At 35.2% G+C, this 17125-nt stretch overlaps 1 protein-coding gene across 1 annotated transcript in view; it reads right to left on the bottom strand.

Annotated features, from left to right (window-relative positions):
* Nucleotides 1–859: 859 nt before the first annotated feature.
* Nucleotides 860–17125, bottom strand: part of LOC112905050 (fasciclin-1-like) — a gene marked incomplete at its 3' end in the record, with an annotated part of 224498 nt that continues 208232 nt past the window's right edge. Inside the window, 1 exon segment of the mRNA XM_025976652.1 lies at nt 860–1004. Coding sequence (XP_025832437.1) covers nt 860–1004 — 145 coding nt within the window.

Here is a 17125-nt window from a genome sequence, read left to right on the forward strand (position 1 = left end):
AAAATATACAAAACATTAGATTTTAGCTATATGGGAAGTCAGATTAGTCAGGACGGAAGGAACAGTAGGGATATAAAGCAAAAGATAGAGCAGGGTCGAGTCGACATCAATAAAAAGGAGTTACTTCTATGCTCGCGAACGATTAATTTAGAAATTCGAAAAAGATAGTGTAAGTTTGGAGCGCGGTGCTGTACGGGTGCGAAACATGGACGCGACGGTAAAGGAAAGATTAAAAGCGTTCGGAATGTGGTGTTACAGGCGAATGATCAGAATACCGTGGATAGAGAAAGTTAGAAATGAAGAGGTATTAGAAAGAACTGTGGACTTCATTGAAATCATTAAGAAATAGCCGAGATAGGTTGGTACGACACCTTCGCAGGCATGAAGGTCTAGTCAGAGACGTATTAGAGACAGAAGCAGTAGTTAGGAGGGGTAGAGTTAGACCTAAGTTAGATTACTGCTCGTAAATAGTTAAGGATATGAGTTGGTCTAATTTTAGGGAAATGCGAAGATTAGCTGAGGATAGGAAAGAGTGGAGGTGGTTGTTTAACCAGTCTTAAGACTGACGACCTTATGGTGATGAACTCCCTAGGTATGACGATACAGTTGACATAAAACGATTTTAACTTTTATTTTGGAGTAGCTATATTAAAATCAATTTGTTTTGATTATGGGGTTGTCTCGTATATGCTAAAATAATTTTTTTCTGCGTTACAAAGGCAAAACTTCACGTGTTTTCACATCAAGGTACTCGTTTCAAACAAAAAGACAGGTAAATGGTAAAAACGAATAAATCGTCTCCAATATTATCCTTACTATCCAACATAAAAAACAAGGATAGGTAAAAATTGCTACTTACTCAGATGGTATCGTACCAAACGGGGATCATCTTCTTTTCCAAGTCCCAATTTTTGAAATGCTTCGTTAATGGGGGCAAAAATGGTAACTGCCTCATGTTGAAGGGTGTTATTGGCAACCACTTCTCTTTGTAACAGGGAGTAAAACTGCAACAAAAGAAAATAATTCATTAATATAAGTATTACATTCTATTCAATAAAACGATCAACTTATGTATATTGGAAGGCACACAAAAAATGTATATGTAGATATGTGTGTAATTAATTTCTTGAAAATGACTCTAAGAACATTTATGAACCTGTCTTCATGTGGCTGTAATAGAGCAGGCTCTGCTAGTCTGATATCCTGATGTTTTATAGGTTGGGAGTTTATTATACGGAAACTTTTACTTAAAATAATGTTACTTTTAGGAAAAATTGCTTTCACGCAGCTTTAGCTTTCAGCAGTAGAAAATATAGGTCACTTGATAGGTTTAGATATCCATCAATATAAATGGACCCTGTTGAACATATTGAACTTCACTAAAATGTAGCATTGTACTACAGATTGTATTTACTGCGCCCTTTGTAGGGTTTTATTTGATAAGTAATTTCATAACGATGAACACTAAATTATACAACCCAACATACATCAAAGATTACCTGACAAAATCTACTGCAATTAAAATAATTCGAACATACGTAATCCTAAAATTTAGCATCGTGCTACAGATGGCGTTCACTGTGCCATTTGTAGTATTTTCTACTGCAATTGTTTTCTTTTAAAACAATCGGTTGGAGAAAAGAAACTTAAATTTAAAAATGCTTTTTATGCACTTCATTTGTTCGATTACAACATCAAACACAGTTTTCCATATTCTTCTGTTACCAATATCTTCTTTTTTGTTTTTTTTTTTTTTATAATCAAGTAGTCGTTGTATCGTAAAGAAGACAAGACAACCAGCGGAAGTGGTTTTCGAAAAGGAACGTAGCCGAAGTTCTTTTTGGCGCCCTGTCAGATTTCACTTGTATCATAAAGGCAGCAGACTCAGTTCTAGTAAAAGGATCAACTGTATGAAAAGCGTATTAAGCTTTCCACGATGAAAGGTGAAATAAACCATTTCGAAACACAAAGAGTTCTCCCAATAAATAAGCCCGGTTTGGGAGGAAATGAAACGGAAATCGCGGAGGAGTTGCGATGGTGACGGTGTTACCGTTTTCTGTTTTGTTCCTTTTTCCGAAATGATAAATTACTTCTGTTTTATCGCTTTTGACAATTCGCGACTACCTTTTCATATCTGGTTTGAGCCGCAGTGGCCGACGGGAATGTATGCCTGCCGAAAAGCTTGTTTTTGTTTCTATTCGGGACTCCCGAAGGATAATGCCCTATTTGAATTAGAATTTGTATTCGCGGGACAAAATTAAAATGGCCTCCTCCCGTAAATCCCTTTCATAACGTCACGTCCGTAGTTAGAACTTTAAATTTTAAATTATATTAGGTTTCATATTAGAGATACAGGAGTACCGGATCCAAACCGGTTACCCGACCCGATCTGGCACTTTCTTTAGGATCTTACGCTAAGTACGCGTTCGAAATGTGGTGTTACCTGCGAATGATGAGGTTACCGAGGATAGAGAAGGTTAGAAATGAAGAGGTATTAGAATGAAAAGGAGAACTGAAGACTCTATGGGAATCAGTAACAAATAGGCGATATAAGTTGGTAGGACAGCTTTTCAGACATGAAGATATATTAGAGGCACAAACAGGAGTTTAGAGGAGTAGAGGTAAACTTAGATTAGATTACTGTTCGCAAACACTTAAGGATGTGGGATGTTCTAGTTTTAGGGAAGTGCGAAGATTAGTTCAGGATAAGAAGCAGTGGAAGAACGTCTCCAACCAGTCTTAAGACTGACAACCTTATGATGATGACTATTGGGATCCGTCAAATGGGAGGAGCCTAAAAACATTGCGCCGATTAGGGAAAATTTATCGTAGTTCCTATAGTGTACCGTGCAATTTCCAAGTTTTTAAATTACGATAAAATGATAAGTATTGACACAATATGTGATTGGGCTGACACAAAGCCTCGGAAAGGAAATTTCGTTGAAGGTGAGCGTGTTTTTAATGCCAATCACATTATAAAATTCGGAAATAACAAATCCGGAAGCTAGCCTTCAAATTCCGTCAAGTTTACTGCCTACTTTTTACAAACTTCGGATTTAAAAAGTGATTCACGTTATATAATTGGTGAGGTGATTCTGGGTGATTTAAGCAATATCATATCAATGACTTGCACGTGCAAAGCCGATTTAAGAGAACGTTGCAAACACATTATTGCAACTTTGTTGTATTGCAGCAGGTAGGTTCTTAACCTCAAAATACTTATATCGTATCATTAGAATTGTGTTAAATCAATTACACAGGAATAAATAATTTCTCACTTTATAATTTTAGTATGATTCTAGTTTTAAATATTAAGGTTATGGCTGATGGTAAATACTTGCTGAAATATAATCATGTGCATTAAAATGACGTGAACAAATTTTTATTCCGGAATTCACTTCTTTGATACCTACTGCTTTCATCCAAGCTTCTATTAGTTTACTTTTTTCTCTAATTTTCCGAATATATTTTTTACATATATAAAACGGTTAATTTTTATTGGAAAGTAGTTAATGTAAGTGAAAAGTGGAGATCTATGTCTGAAGTGCTATTGCAGCTTTTCACTGAACATATTAACTTTTTATTTGATTTAACTATAGAAAAAAACTTCGTCTTTTTTACTTTTTTAACGTGTTTTATTATTTCAATAAACAATTTTACAATTTGCGTGCACAGTTCCTATGTAAATTTTTCCCTCATTCGAGTTATAAATTTTGCCACCAAATAGATGGTGGATGCCCATTTGACGGATCCCAATACTAAATTATTTATTTCAGTATAGTTGTTCTGTTTACTTTTTCTCGTGAACGAGAATAATGTTTTAGTTCTAAATTTATCAATACTTCTAGACATAAATCGCGTCTTCGATCTTAGTAGATTTCCATAGTGCATCATAAATATAAGCTTGTAATATTCCATTATCTAGAATTTCTATTTTGAATTCCTATACACCACATATCATATATTGTGGATTGTTTTTGGTACCTGATTAAACTAAATGATCAAGGATTGCTAATAGAATCCCGACTGTTGAATTATTTAATTGGAATGATAAATATTCATGGTCAAATATTAAATAGGCTACGGAAGCTCAGCATTTTATACTGTTCATTAATTTTAAGAAAATGAAATAAATATTCTACGAGAGCTCGTTAGCGTTTCTTGCTTTCTGTTACCTTTTTTTAATTTGGCACCATGAAACAACGAAGAAAACTTTTTACCCTTTTAATTCTTTTGAAATAAGACTCTCGTTATTGCAATAATTACATTCTAGAATTCGATCGTTGTAACTCTTGCTGAATTCTAAACACAAATTACTGAAGTAATGAGACATCTCATATTAGGATATACATAAAAATACAACTATTCGAAGAATCCTTTTTCTAAATGGCGTCGATCAAAAAGAAGTAATAGTTTTGTTTTTGATACTGTTTAATAAGTGCCATTTGAAAATCACTGTGATTATAATGAGATAAATTATATCTATGTAAATACCACAAAAGGCGCAGTAAACGCCATCTGTAGTATGATGCTACATTTTAGGATTACGTATGCTCCAACAAGGTCCACCTGTGTGGATATCTACTTGCTGAAACGAATCCCGGCGTAGCCAACCTCAACGTGATAGGCACGTTAGCTTAATCGAATAAAATAATTCGAAGTGGTCTGCATACGTAATCCTAAAATGTAGCATCGTGCTACAGATGGCGTTTACTGCGCCATTTGTGCTATTTTCTAAAACGCGCTGTTAAGGCAGCAGGTAAAAGTTGGTCTGTGTTCTGTCGGATCTGTCTGCGCCGCGCTGAGGAGATCCAAAAAGATCGAAATCGCGATCCGCGTCTGGCAGTTTCGACAGAATACATACCACTTCGAATTATTTTATATCTATGTACGTTACATACATATATTAAGTCATACTTAGACCTATTTATTTAGGAGTATGATGTTGTTAATTAGAAAATATAGCCAATAAAAAGTTTAATATAAATTGATTTCTTTCCTTTTTCTCTAAATCTTTACTCAAACCCTAAAGAGCCTAATATCAGATACTATCTCATACTAGAAACCCTAAATATGTCATAATAGGAGACCATTTGCCTGATGAGACGTAATTTCTGAACTTTTTAATATTTTTTGATATAATAAAAAATGTATTATACTTAAAACAAAACGATCTCTCATAAATAAACTTTATTAAATACCCTATCGAATATTGCAATATTCATAGTGATTAGTGCAATAATTTATGTTTTATGGCCGAAAATAAAAATGGTATCTCATATTCGGCATTCTTACCCTATTTACCCTTGCCGACAACAACTATTCCCTTCCCGAAGGAGAACGCTCTTAATATTTAATTAGTAAATTTCTCCTTGGCAACGTGAGCATCGCTCTACTAACCGGAAGTGTGCTGTTCAAAATATGAGAGTTTACCTAAGAGTTCTTGTCAGACGTTGTTCTTGACAGCTTCAGAACAGGCACTTGCCTCGATCATCATTATAATCTATCAAAAGGGCAAAGGTTTTCTCAGGAGGATATAGGAAGAATATTGAATGATTTTGTGGAACTAAAAGGAAATCATTATACAACATTAAATTATTTCAACAACAAGAAGTTACTTACATAACAATTATTTGTTTATCATGTCAACATTGCGATCTAAACTGTTATTATTTGCGTTCGGTATCCAAAATTAAAAAAAAAATCGGTTGTCTGTAAAGTCGCTTTACTGACGATAGTTGAACGTGACAATGTCATAAGAAAATGCTGATGGAATGGTTTCATTTTTCAAAAGAAAATTTTAATTGTATTTGTTTGATAGATATTTTGTATGGATATAGAGAAGGAGGTAAATGGAAATGTATTATTGTATAGCAGCTGTCCACGCAGACGCATCGCTCTCAAGTAGGAGAGAGACAGATGTCGAACGTTGGCGAACGCGGAGGTTGATTGTGCCTCTTTGTCGCACGTTTCACGCTCTCGCTTGCACTTCAAGCCTTAAATGGAACGCCTCAGAGCGAGGTAACGCCGCATGAGTCATGTTTTCTCGTGCGTGCAGCCGGCTCTATCGAATTATAAGACGTTGTCAGGTCAAAAGATCAAAATTGGATGGTAAGTATCGTTATCTTTATCGCATTTTGAATTCGTTTGATCGAAAACGAATATGCATCCAGAACAAAAGAATTATGATATTCTTAGTAATCGGTACTTTGTTAATATTGTATTTTGTCCATATAGATGATCCTTTTCAAGCGGATCTAGACGAATTTACAAAGTTAAAGTTATCAATAAAATGCATGTACAATTTCAGCTATAAATGTTTACAAATAAACATTTGGCACATTAAACAATTAAGAAAATTATCTCAGCTTGTAAATGTCCCGGACCGACTTTTTTTTAATTAGCAGAAAATTATCAGTAATCGAAATATAAAAGTTTCGTGACAATAAGTTTATTTGTTCTTAAGTTATTGTCAAAAAACTCAGCCCGAAAAAGTTGCAATGTTGTTGACGCCAGTTTGAAGGTCAAAATTGATAATAATCGATACGGAAATAACAGATTCATAAAATTGAGACCTGGATGAACTATTTTTTAATAACGTTAATAGGTCAATTTTAATTAAACATTAGAGATCTTTTTATTAAACAAACGGAATATCTTGAAAACTAATGAATATTTTTTAAGAAAGTTTTTTTGTAAGTTAAGAATCGGTATGGCACTCTGATGCATAATACTGAGTTGTGTAAGGCAACGGGTAACCATCACATTATGATCCCGAATAAAACGTTCAACTACGGTGCAATGGCAGGTTCTTTTGGATTAGGTAATAGAAATGATAGGGGAGATAGATTGATAAAAGTAAAACAAAAGTACTGGTATGTAAGGGACGAAAAAGTAGCGAAACAGCGAATATAAAAATAGGAGACGAAAAATTAGAAGAAGTGGCTGAATTTAGGTATCTAGGAAGTCAGATAAGTCAAGACGGAAGGAGTAGTAGGGATAAAAACCAGAAGATAGGCAGGGTCGTGTCACCTTCAATAAAAAGAAGTCACTTTTATGCTCGCGAACGGTTAATTTACAAATTCGAAAAAGGTTGTTACGTAAAGTGGTATGTTTGGAGCGCGGCGCTGTACGGGTGCGAAACATGGACAGTGGGCGCGGCGTAAAAGAAAAAGTTAGAAGCGTTCGAAATGTGTTGTTAAAAGCGAATGATAAGGATACCGTGGATAGAAAAGGTTAGAAATTAAGAGGTATTGGAAAGAATAGGAGAACAGAGGACTCTATGGAGGTCAATAAGAAATAAGTAAGATAGGTTGGTAGGACACCTTCGCAGGCATGAAGGTCTAGTCAAAAACAGAGGCAGAAACGGGAGTTAGAAGGAGTCGAGGTAGACCTAGATCAGATTACTGCTCACAAATAGTTAAGGACGTGGGTTGTTCTAGTTTTAGGGAAATGCGAAGATTAGCTCAGAATAGAAATGGGTGGAGGTACATGTCCAACCAGTCTTAGGAATGACGACCTTATGATGATGATGAAGGATGATAAAATACCTACAAATCAGCATAAATAAAAAAATCCTGCACTATCTGTCTTCGAGCTATTTCAAAAAAACTGATTTCTGTGTTTTTTTTTTTACTTAAAAGCGACTTTTAAACAATATTCTCTTTATCCCTTTGAGAGGAACTTCAGAATTTTATTCTTTAATGGTAAATAGGATTATTTTTTTACGCATGGTTTCTGTTAAGAAATATTTCCACCGTTGCTTCTAATTCCTGTGATCTAATATATATATATATATATATTTCAATTTTCTTTGTAAATATCTACAACCTTTCTGGAGAATATGCTAACCTAACAATGACGATACGTTTGTTGAGTCAGTTTTAGGTCAGAACTGGCCGATAATTAACGGAATTGTTGATTTCAGTCATTATAAGCTAAAATGCTTTTACGATGGTGTTGTTGAAAAAGCAAAGTCCACAAACAAACATCAATTGTTTTTTGACAAACACATTTTAATCAAATATTGTTAATGAATCTTATAATGATGAAAAATTGATGCAAAGAGAATCTGAACCAGTCTCCACCTACTTAGCGGATGCCATTAGAACTTTATGAGCTTAATCTATCCATAAAAAGTTCGCCACATGGGACAAAAGAGAGTAATCCAAAGTAAATTAAACCATTTCATCAACGCGGCATCTTCAGTCCAGCCCGTTCTGCGCCATCTTGCCTGCGTTGAACTCGTTGATTTAAAATCACCAACAACGAGAACAAAAACGGCATAGGGCTCTATTTGCGAGGTGATAAAGGAAGGACGAGACCTCAAATTTTTTCTTTTGACTCCGATGAAAAGAGAAGCACTCCAACAGTGATTTATTAAACTTTTTCTGGCGTCTGTTCGCATTCTTCCTCCCAGCCCCTTGAGCAATATTTTCACGGCAATAGATAGCACGTTCGGGCTGGAGTAAATTGGAAAATCGTAACCTATCTTACTAACTGAAATCTAATGGTGTCTTTACTTGACGGGAAGTATAAAAGAAATGTACAATTTATTAGATGTTTCAACAAAAATGCCAGCTGACCTAGTCTAAGAGAAAAACAATAAACTAGGGAGAAAGTCCGAGAGAGATTCAGATTAATGATAGCTCATGTTAGCGAAAGCTCAAGGTTTTACACTTAAGTAGAAATTCTTCCATTTTAAAACACATCCCTCTTGTTTTTTTATTGAGAAAATTTTCAATGAATTTTAATTTTTTAATCTACTGTATACATTTGCAGCGTAGGCAAGAAGATTTTGTTCACGATTTGTGTATGACGTCAGAAATATCGAAATTGATGCGCGGTCGCTCATTGCGCAGCGCACAAATGTAAAACTAACTTAATAGTACATTACGTATCGAGGGAAGAAATAGGATTTGTTCAGAGTGCATGTGAATTGCCAAACATGCAGTCTGAGATAACCCTATTTCTTCCCGAGGTACGTATACTATTTCTTGTCATGTTTGTACAGAAAGATCGTCATTAAATTGATAGTTGGCGAAATAAGAGTAAATAATTTAGAGGTTAGGAATTCATTGTCATTGAACACATTGAGCGCATGCGCTCAATAACTAATTTCATTGCCTCCCGATCGAAAAACAGCTGAAAAAAGGTCATATCTTCCCTATTTCATAGCACGCAAAACGAGCTTTTCGTGGGAACATGACAAAAACGTTATTAAAATATTTAAAATATCTAAACAGAGTAGTTATCATGAAGTATTTATTTCACTTTTATTAACCGACGAAATAAAGGAGGAGGTTCTCAAATCGACGCATATATATCTTTTTGTTTATGTATGACCACGCATAACTTTTCACAGAATAGTCCGATTTTGATTATTCTTTTGTTATTGGAAAGGGTATATGCCAAAGTTTGTCCCATATAAATTTACAAAAACAAATTCCAACCCTACTGGTAAGAAAACAGGGGATGATTACTGATTGTTGATCACTCACTGATTGTAATGTATGACCACGCATAACTTTTGACAGAATAGTCCGATTTTGATAGTTCTTTTTCTATTGGAAAGGGTATAGCCCGAAGTTGGTTCCATATAAACTTGCAAAAAAATCTAAACCTAAGGGTAGGAAAACAGGGGATGATTTATAGTAGGAAAATAATAGTAGTAATATTAGTAGTAGTAATTAGTAGATTATAGCCACAAAAAAATATAAAATAAAATCTATTGTCATAACGGTAAGTGATTCTTTGAATACATGCATGCCTTTTTGTCTCACCCAAAATTGTAATTTGTGGAATTAGAAGGAAGCTTTCCGTGCAAATAGTTTTCTATACCTGAAAGTAGAAACGGATTTTATATTGAACAACACTGCAAATTGACGCCTATTTCATGAATTTATAGCACTTTAGACCAGGGGCAAAGCTCAAAGCTCAAACATATATATTTAATTAAATGACTTATTTAAATTTTGTTTAGGGCTTTTGAAAATTTGTACCAGACATCAAAAATTAAGTCTATAACTACGTCGAAGTTCGTTCAAAGTAGAGGCACAAAGTGCCGGCTGTTTTTATTTTTTAATGAAAAGTTCATATATTCGTCAAATCAATTGGCGATGTCCCCGNCAGAATACAGACCACTTCGAATTATTTTATTCGATTAAGCTAACGTGCCTATCACGTTGCGGTTGGCTACGCCAGGATTCGTTTTCAGCAAGTAGATATCCACACAAGTGGACCTTGTTGAAGCATACGTAATCCTAAAATGCAGCGTCGTGCTACAGATGGCGTTTACTGCGTCATTTGTAGTATTTTCTAAAATGCAATAGTTCTTTAAATTTAAGGTAATTTAGTGATCTTTGTTTGTTGGTTGTTTAGTGCCGATTTAAAATTACTGAGTTATACTTACATTAGTTGAAGAACTTGGTTATTATGGTTAACAAAATAAAGGTTTATTATTTTTCGCTTTTCAGTATTTTCGGCGGTTTAATTTTTTTGTTAAAAAAATTTTATTATAGTAGGCTTTCACGGTTTGCATATACCTAGATACAGCAAAGTTACTTCAGTTATAATCTCTATGCCGACATACATTCATATAAGTCGATACAAACACATGTTCAATTATAATCTCATGCGAAGGGCATCTGATTAACGAATCCCCACAACACGCGTCCCTAACCCGACCGACACGACAGCTGCAAGAAACAATTAAGAAAATTAATGTTATCACCTTTTAAATTATAGAGTTAACGACATCCTTAGCGTGTGATTATCTTGATTAAATCCACAATGGCATATTACACAGGCTTAATTAGATACGCTGACTGCAGGATTTCTATTAGCAACAATTTTTATCTCTCCGTGTAATTTCAAAGGTCCGATAAAATATCTAATTATCTAAATGACCGAACTGTCACTGCAAGAACATAATATAATGTTCTACGTACAGTGTAAGTCCTTTATTGAATTTGCATTCGTTAATTTTATAAAACCGACTCCTTTATCTTACTATTTATTTTAATTGTAAGGTAATCGTCGGAATTGCAATTCTGTGCACATGGCAAAATATAAAAAGAAACGATAAGAAGTCGAGGAAAGCGAGGGAATTACGCGCAGCAGGCAATACAACGTACCAGTGTAGTTACAGGCGAAGTATTGGAACTGGAACATATGGCGTCATCTTGTAATACACTGCGGAACATGCAAACGTACTGTTGCAATAGTACATTTTGGTTGAGTGGAATGGATGTATGATTATTGTCCGCCACTCTGACGTAAATTTTATGTGGTCTTCATACAGTAGTAAGTGCATATACAGGGTGATTCAAAAAGGACTGCACAACTTTCAAAATTTATATAAATTTGATCAGACAACCTATACAGCTGCTTGTAGTATCAATTTGTAAAGAAACACACTATTGTAATTGCATCGTAATGACCGCCAATGGCAGTTGCGTTAAAGATGGCTGCCTTCAATGTACCCAAGCGCCTAGTTGGGACGATCAGAAATAGCAAAGTCTGTAATAAATTATGTGTGAGAATGGACGTATCTTCTTTCTTGTTTCCACTTGTTAGATTTTCATAAAGTACCTCGCATTTATGTAAGGAAAATCGAAAAGTGCAATTGCACAGAAGGGCATCAGTTAAAAGCTGTCATCCCATTCGTGCAATCTGGGCGAACCATACGAGAAACAGAACGGTCTTTTAACATTTCGGAATCTACTCTGCCTGACAAGTTAAAAGCCAACGATAACAACAAAGTTAGGGAAAAGCCTGCTTTTACTCCTTAACAGGAAACCACCATGCCTATTCATGTTATTAAACTAGCAAATGTGTTTTATGGAATAACACGTTTAGCATACGATTTTGCTGAAGCAAGTAAAATTAATCACCAGATTAATAGAGACACGAAAATAACTGGAAAAGATTGGTTAGAGTCATTTTTAAGAAGACATCTAGCAATTAGTCATATTTTATTTGTTTCTGTAGCAGAGGAGAAGGAGTGTCGGATTCCCAAAGGAAGGTGTCCTAGGACAAACTAACTAAAACCCCTCTACCTCAGGCTATTCTAGAACCGTTAAGCTTGGTCCTCTTCAGCCAGCAATTACTCTCAGAAAATCCGAAGGTACCAACCAAAATCGTATTGATGCTTTTAATAAATTACGTATTGATCGTTTTTTCAACAATCCTGCTTAACCTTATTGAGAAAATTAAGTTTTGGTAAAGTCAGTTACATCCAATGTAAAAGGAACTGTAACTACCACGGACCAAAATCCAGTCAAAATCTTAGCACTAAAAGTTCCGAAACAAGTAGGTTCAAGTGGGAAAAAAGGAGAACTATTGTTTGCGCTTTAAGTGGTCTAGGATAGTTTGTGTCTGTTAACATGCTTATATATTTATATATCCAATAGCACACCAATGTGCCAAAAAACTATTTTTATTGATTTGGAGTTATTCCTGTTAATTCAAATCCTGTGCTAATTTCCCAACAACCTGCGTACTATTACTCTCTGATGGAGAAATATAGCACCAATATATTGCGTTTATGGATGCTCCACAAATTTAATAATTTTTCCCTATTTTCGGTCCAATATAGAGGATGGTCCTGGATCTTTAGAGATAACAATGAATGCTCAAACTTTTCCATACTAAATTTGGATTTTGCATCGAAAAATACTTATTACCCAATGTGAGTGATCATATCCCACAATCCATACATTTCCTCATCTTAAAATTTTATATTCAGCGTTCAAATTTAGCACTTACTTCAAAGCAAAATTGGAGATACAGAGTAAATATTGTGCAACACAGTCACTTTAACCCTAATATTACTATAAAACGGGTTGCATGTTTAAACAGTGTCCTACTAAAAACTACAAAACGCCATTGGTTGTTTATTAAATTATATCTACATTACCTATTAAGAACAAGCTCACCTCTAAATCAGCCCGCGGTCGCCTGGGTACAATGACATTCTAACCTAAAGGAAAGTAAGTGTATTAAGAAGACATAATCCTTCGTGTTAGGTAATATGTGGTAGACGTCTTCCGTTTCTGCTTTCATTCACGCCACCGAGACAGTCTCAGAATTCAAAAGATAATAGGATATTTCCGGCGCCCACTATGTAATGAATTATATAGATGGTAGTGTGTACTGGGTGGTCCACATTCAATTAGAGATTGGAAAAATAGCTATTAGGATGTATTTTTGCTTTATATCTCTTCCACTCCTTCCGTTCTGACTTATTTGACTTCCTAGTCTTCTAATTTTTTGTCTCCTATCCTTATATTCACTCTTTCCCTACTTCTTCTTCCCTCGCATATCAAATACAAAATATAAAATCGTTCTGAAAAAAAGAAGATACCGTGGATAGAAGGCGCTCTGGAAATCAATAAGAAATACGCGAGATAGGTTGGTAGGACACAACTAGAGACATTAGAGCTAATAGGAGAAAAGGTAGATATATATATTAAATTAGTATTTACAAATAGTTAAGGATATGGGGTGTTTTAGTGTCAGGGAAATGTGAAGATTAGCTCAGGATAGGAAAGAGTCGAGGTAAATTCCAGTTTTTAAAATAAAGCAGTCTTTTGTTTTCTTGTTGTTGGTTAATAATATTGTTCTATTGTTCACAGTAAAGTTCATGCAGGGTTTTGAAAAAGTCGACTAACTTGATTTCTAATTAGATCATATTCATGCGGAAATCAGTGGTAGTTTGTCCAGAATGTACACAATGTTTCCTCGTAGAACATTATACATTAAAAATAGAGAGGTATTAGAAAGAGAGTAGGAGAACAAAAAATAGAAATTGGCTCCTTTTCAGACATTAGAGTTAGAGGCATATTAGAAAAGAAAGTAAATCTATTAGATTAGATTAATGTTCGCAAGTAGTTGGTTGCTCTATATCTCGAGAAATTCCAAGATTGGCTCCAAATGGGAAGAAGTGGAGGTGTGTGTCCAACCAGCATTTGTACCTGCCTGCTCTTATTTCTTAAGTGTTCCTGTGGCTTCCTTGATAATTTCTGGGTAGAAATATTTCAGAGATAGTATTTCACTTCATTTTGCCTTCATTTCATCTGCCTCATCTGTCTCTCCCTAATCACCATCTACCGACCCATTCTGTTATAAGGAGACTGAAGTTCTATTTAAGTTATACGTGGCCCGTAATACTCATGTAACAAGAGATTCTAAAATGAGATCATAGAGCAATATTAATTTGAAATCATTTTTTCGATTTTTTATTTACCCACTACAAACTATCTCAAATTAATGAGGGAAAAATTATTGCTGTTGTCACGCCCCCGCCGGGAATCGAACCCGGGACCTTTGGCTTTACGCACCAGTGTTCTGACCACTAAACCACGAGAGGTGACAACAGCAACCACGACAAACCGACCTACAAGGTTAACGATCCGTCAATTTTTATTAACTTAATTATATATACATTAAATATATGAAATCCTATAACATGGTTAGTTACTTAATAGTGGATTAATATGCAATATTAATTTGAAATCATTTTTTCGATTTTTTATTTACCCACTACAAACTGGTGCGTAAAGCCAAAAGTCCCGGGTTGGATTCCCGGTGGGGGTGTGACAGCAGCAACAATTTTTCCCTCATTAATTTGAGGTAGTTTGTAGTGGGTAAATAAAAAATTGAAAAAATGATTTCAAATTAATATTGCATAATGGATAAATTCGAAAACACCTGTTGTAGTAACTATTACACCAATTTACCAAGATTTTTAGCGTTGTTTTGTATGATAAATCATGTAGTGGTAATCGATGTTGTTTTAACGAATTTTCACTATATCTACTTGTTAAAACAATTCACTTGGGCACTTGCATAACTAGATAATTTAAAAAAATGTGGACTGGGTGCAATATAGAGGATAAATGTACCATATGTTGTATTTATTTTTATTACTATTGTATTATTGCTATGTATTCGTATACTTTTCTTAATACAGTTTTTATACCAATGTTCCTAACATGCAACAGTAATATTAACAAATTGGCAAAGGTTCTACATCCAGCATCGGAGATGGAAGGATCTGTGAAGAAGCTCGCCACACGTTCTAGCGAAACGTTTGGAAACATCTAACACAGACGGCCATTTGATCCGAATCAGAACAGCGTTAATAGTAATATTACTCCCAAGATATCTGGATTATGCATTAATAAATACTACAATTTATAAATTGCAAAAGATCAGCTAGTTTGAACTGATGCTATCCTGATTTTTATCTAAAAGCCGTCGTCGATTAAAGTTGCTATTGCTAGCATGAGTGACGAGCATCTTCTGAGTTCCTTTCAACTCTGATGCTTATATCCGACTTTTCAGTGTTCTAGCCGGCAGTTTGTTTTGTGCACTTTGAGTCTCGTTCCCATCGATCTCTTAGTGGTTCCTTGTAGACCTTTCCACAGGAACGGGGTATGCGGTAGACCCCCGTGGCTAAAAGGGGTCCCTTGTGTCAGCTGATGTGATGGTCTGTTTTATTTTCTTCGTAGGTTTGAAGATGACTCGGATGTCGTGTCTCTTCAGGCCTGCCAATTCGATACCATATGCTAAAGNGGGTGAGAAAGATGAGACGGACGAAATGAAGACAGAAGAGAGTGAAAGATTATCTGTGGAATATTACTGCCTCAGCATTTGCCTAAGTGATCCAAGGAAACCACAGAAAAACTTGGACCAAGGCAGACAGACCCGGAATCGAACCTGCGTCCTCCCGAATGCTAAGCAATGGTCTAAACCTCTAGGCCATGCCGCTCGGTAACGGTACAGACTGAACTAACGTAAAAAAAAAATATTTTTTTTGTAAGGAGTGGCTCGATTTTAATGTTCTCGTATCTACTGTTTCTTATTTTAAAACTAATTTTAGTTAATCCAATGAACTTGAGCTAATTTTGGGCATCCCAACGGACATGAGTCAATTATAGGCAACCAAACGGGCTTGAGTTACATATAGGCAACCCAATGGGCTTTAAATTATTGTAGGCTACCCAACAGACTTCAGTTAACTTTAGGCAGCCCAACGAACTCGAGAGTTTAGATTCCCTTTTATAAATTACGACATGCCATTTTCGTTCCAAGAATAACTTTTGATAATCCAACAAAGTTGAAAAGTACAACTTTTGCTGTCCATAAGATAATAAATGCGTTGGAATAAAAATGTGGTTTTTATTCGTCTTTCCAACGTTACGAAAGAACTTTGAATCCCAACTCGATTTGCACGTCCGTTTGCATGTATGCAGTTACGTGGAAAATGCATGGCTTGCTGGCACGTGACGGCAATTTTGTTGCACAAGTACGAACAAAGTGAAATTTTTCATGTTCCAATATGAATGGGGAACGCAACCGTCATCAGTGACCATTAATTTTCCAAAAGTCCCGGTTTCTAGAAAACCTTTTATAATACTGATAGATGTCCGCATACTTGCATAGGATTTAGTATACATAGGCACAGTATTAGTAAAATACACTGGGGTAAATTATACACTAGCTTAACCTTCTTTTAGGGAAGAGTAGATGGTGTTTAGTGGAAGATCATCTATGGAATTTTACTGCTCCTGTATTTGGGCCTTTCTCTACTAACAGGAAAATCATGGTCCAAGCATTTCTTTTTACTTTGGCTATATTAATGCATAGTTTTATTTATTGAAACACATAATATATAACCTGTTGTTTAAGGAGCCAAGGTTAATCAATATTTAGAATCATAATCATTTCATAAATTCGGTCTAAAAGCCACCAAAAAACAGTCCTCTGTTATGTCCTAATTCCGGGTCGAGTATGATTCGGTTCGGTTTTTATTACTTGTATTTAAAAATGTAAAATCTTAAAACCCTATTTGAACATAAAGAATATTGAATGCATGTGAACAAAAAACAATTATAATTTTAGAGAATTTTTTAGTACTAAAAACGAGTATTGTCCATATATTTCTGAACAGTCCTCTGTCACAATTTGAATATCGCGCCACAAACATATTAAACACTATTGTGGTTACATTTCGCGTGAAACGGAACGTTAACAGTGTGAAGTTTGCTCGGTCGCCATGCTAAACAAGTCGCCGCCATTTTGCGCAGTGACAACTCCGCGTCTGTGTGGGAGCCACGTC

Source organism: Agrilus planipennis, unplaced genomic scaffold, assembly GCF_000699045.2.
Source record: "Agrilus planipennis isolate EAB-ADULT unplaced genomic scaffold, Apla_2.0 scaffold102, whole genome shotgun sequence".
Classification (NCBI taxonomy): domain Eukaryota; kingdom Metazoa; phylum Arthropoda; class Insecta; order Coleoptera; family Buprestidae; genus Agrilus; species Agrilus planipennis.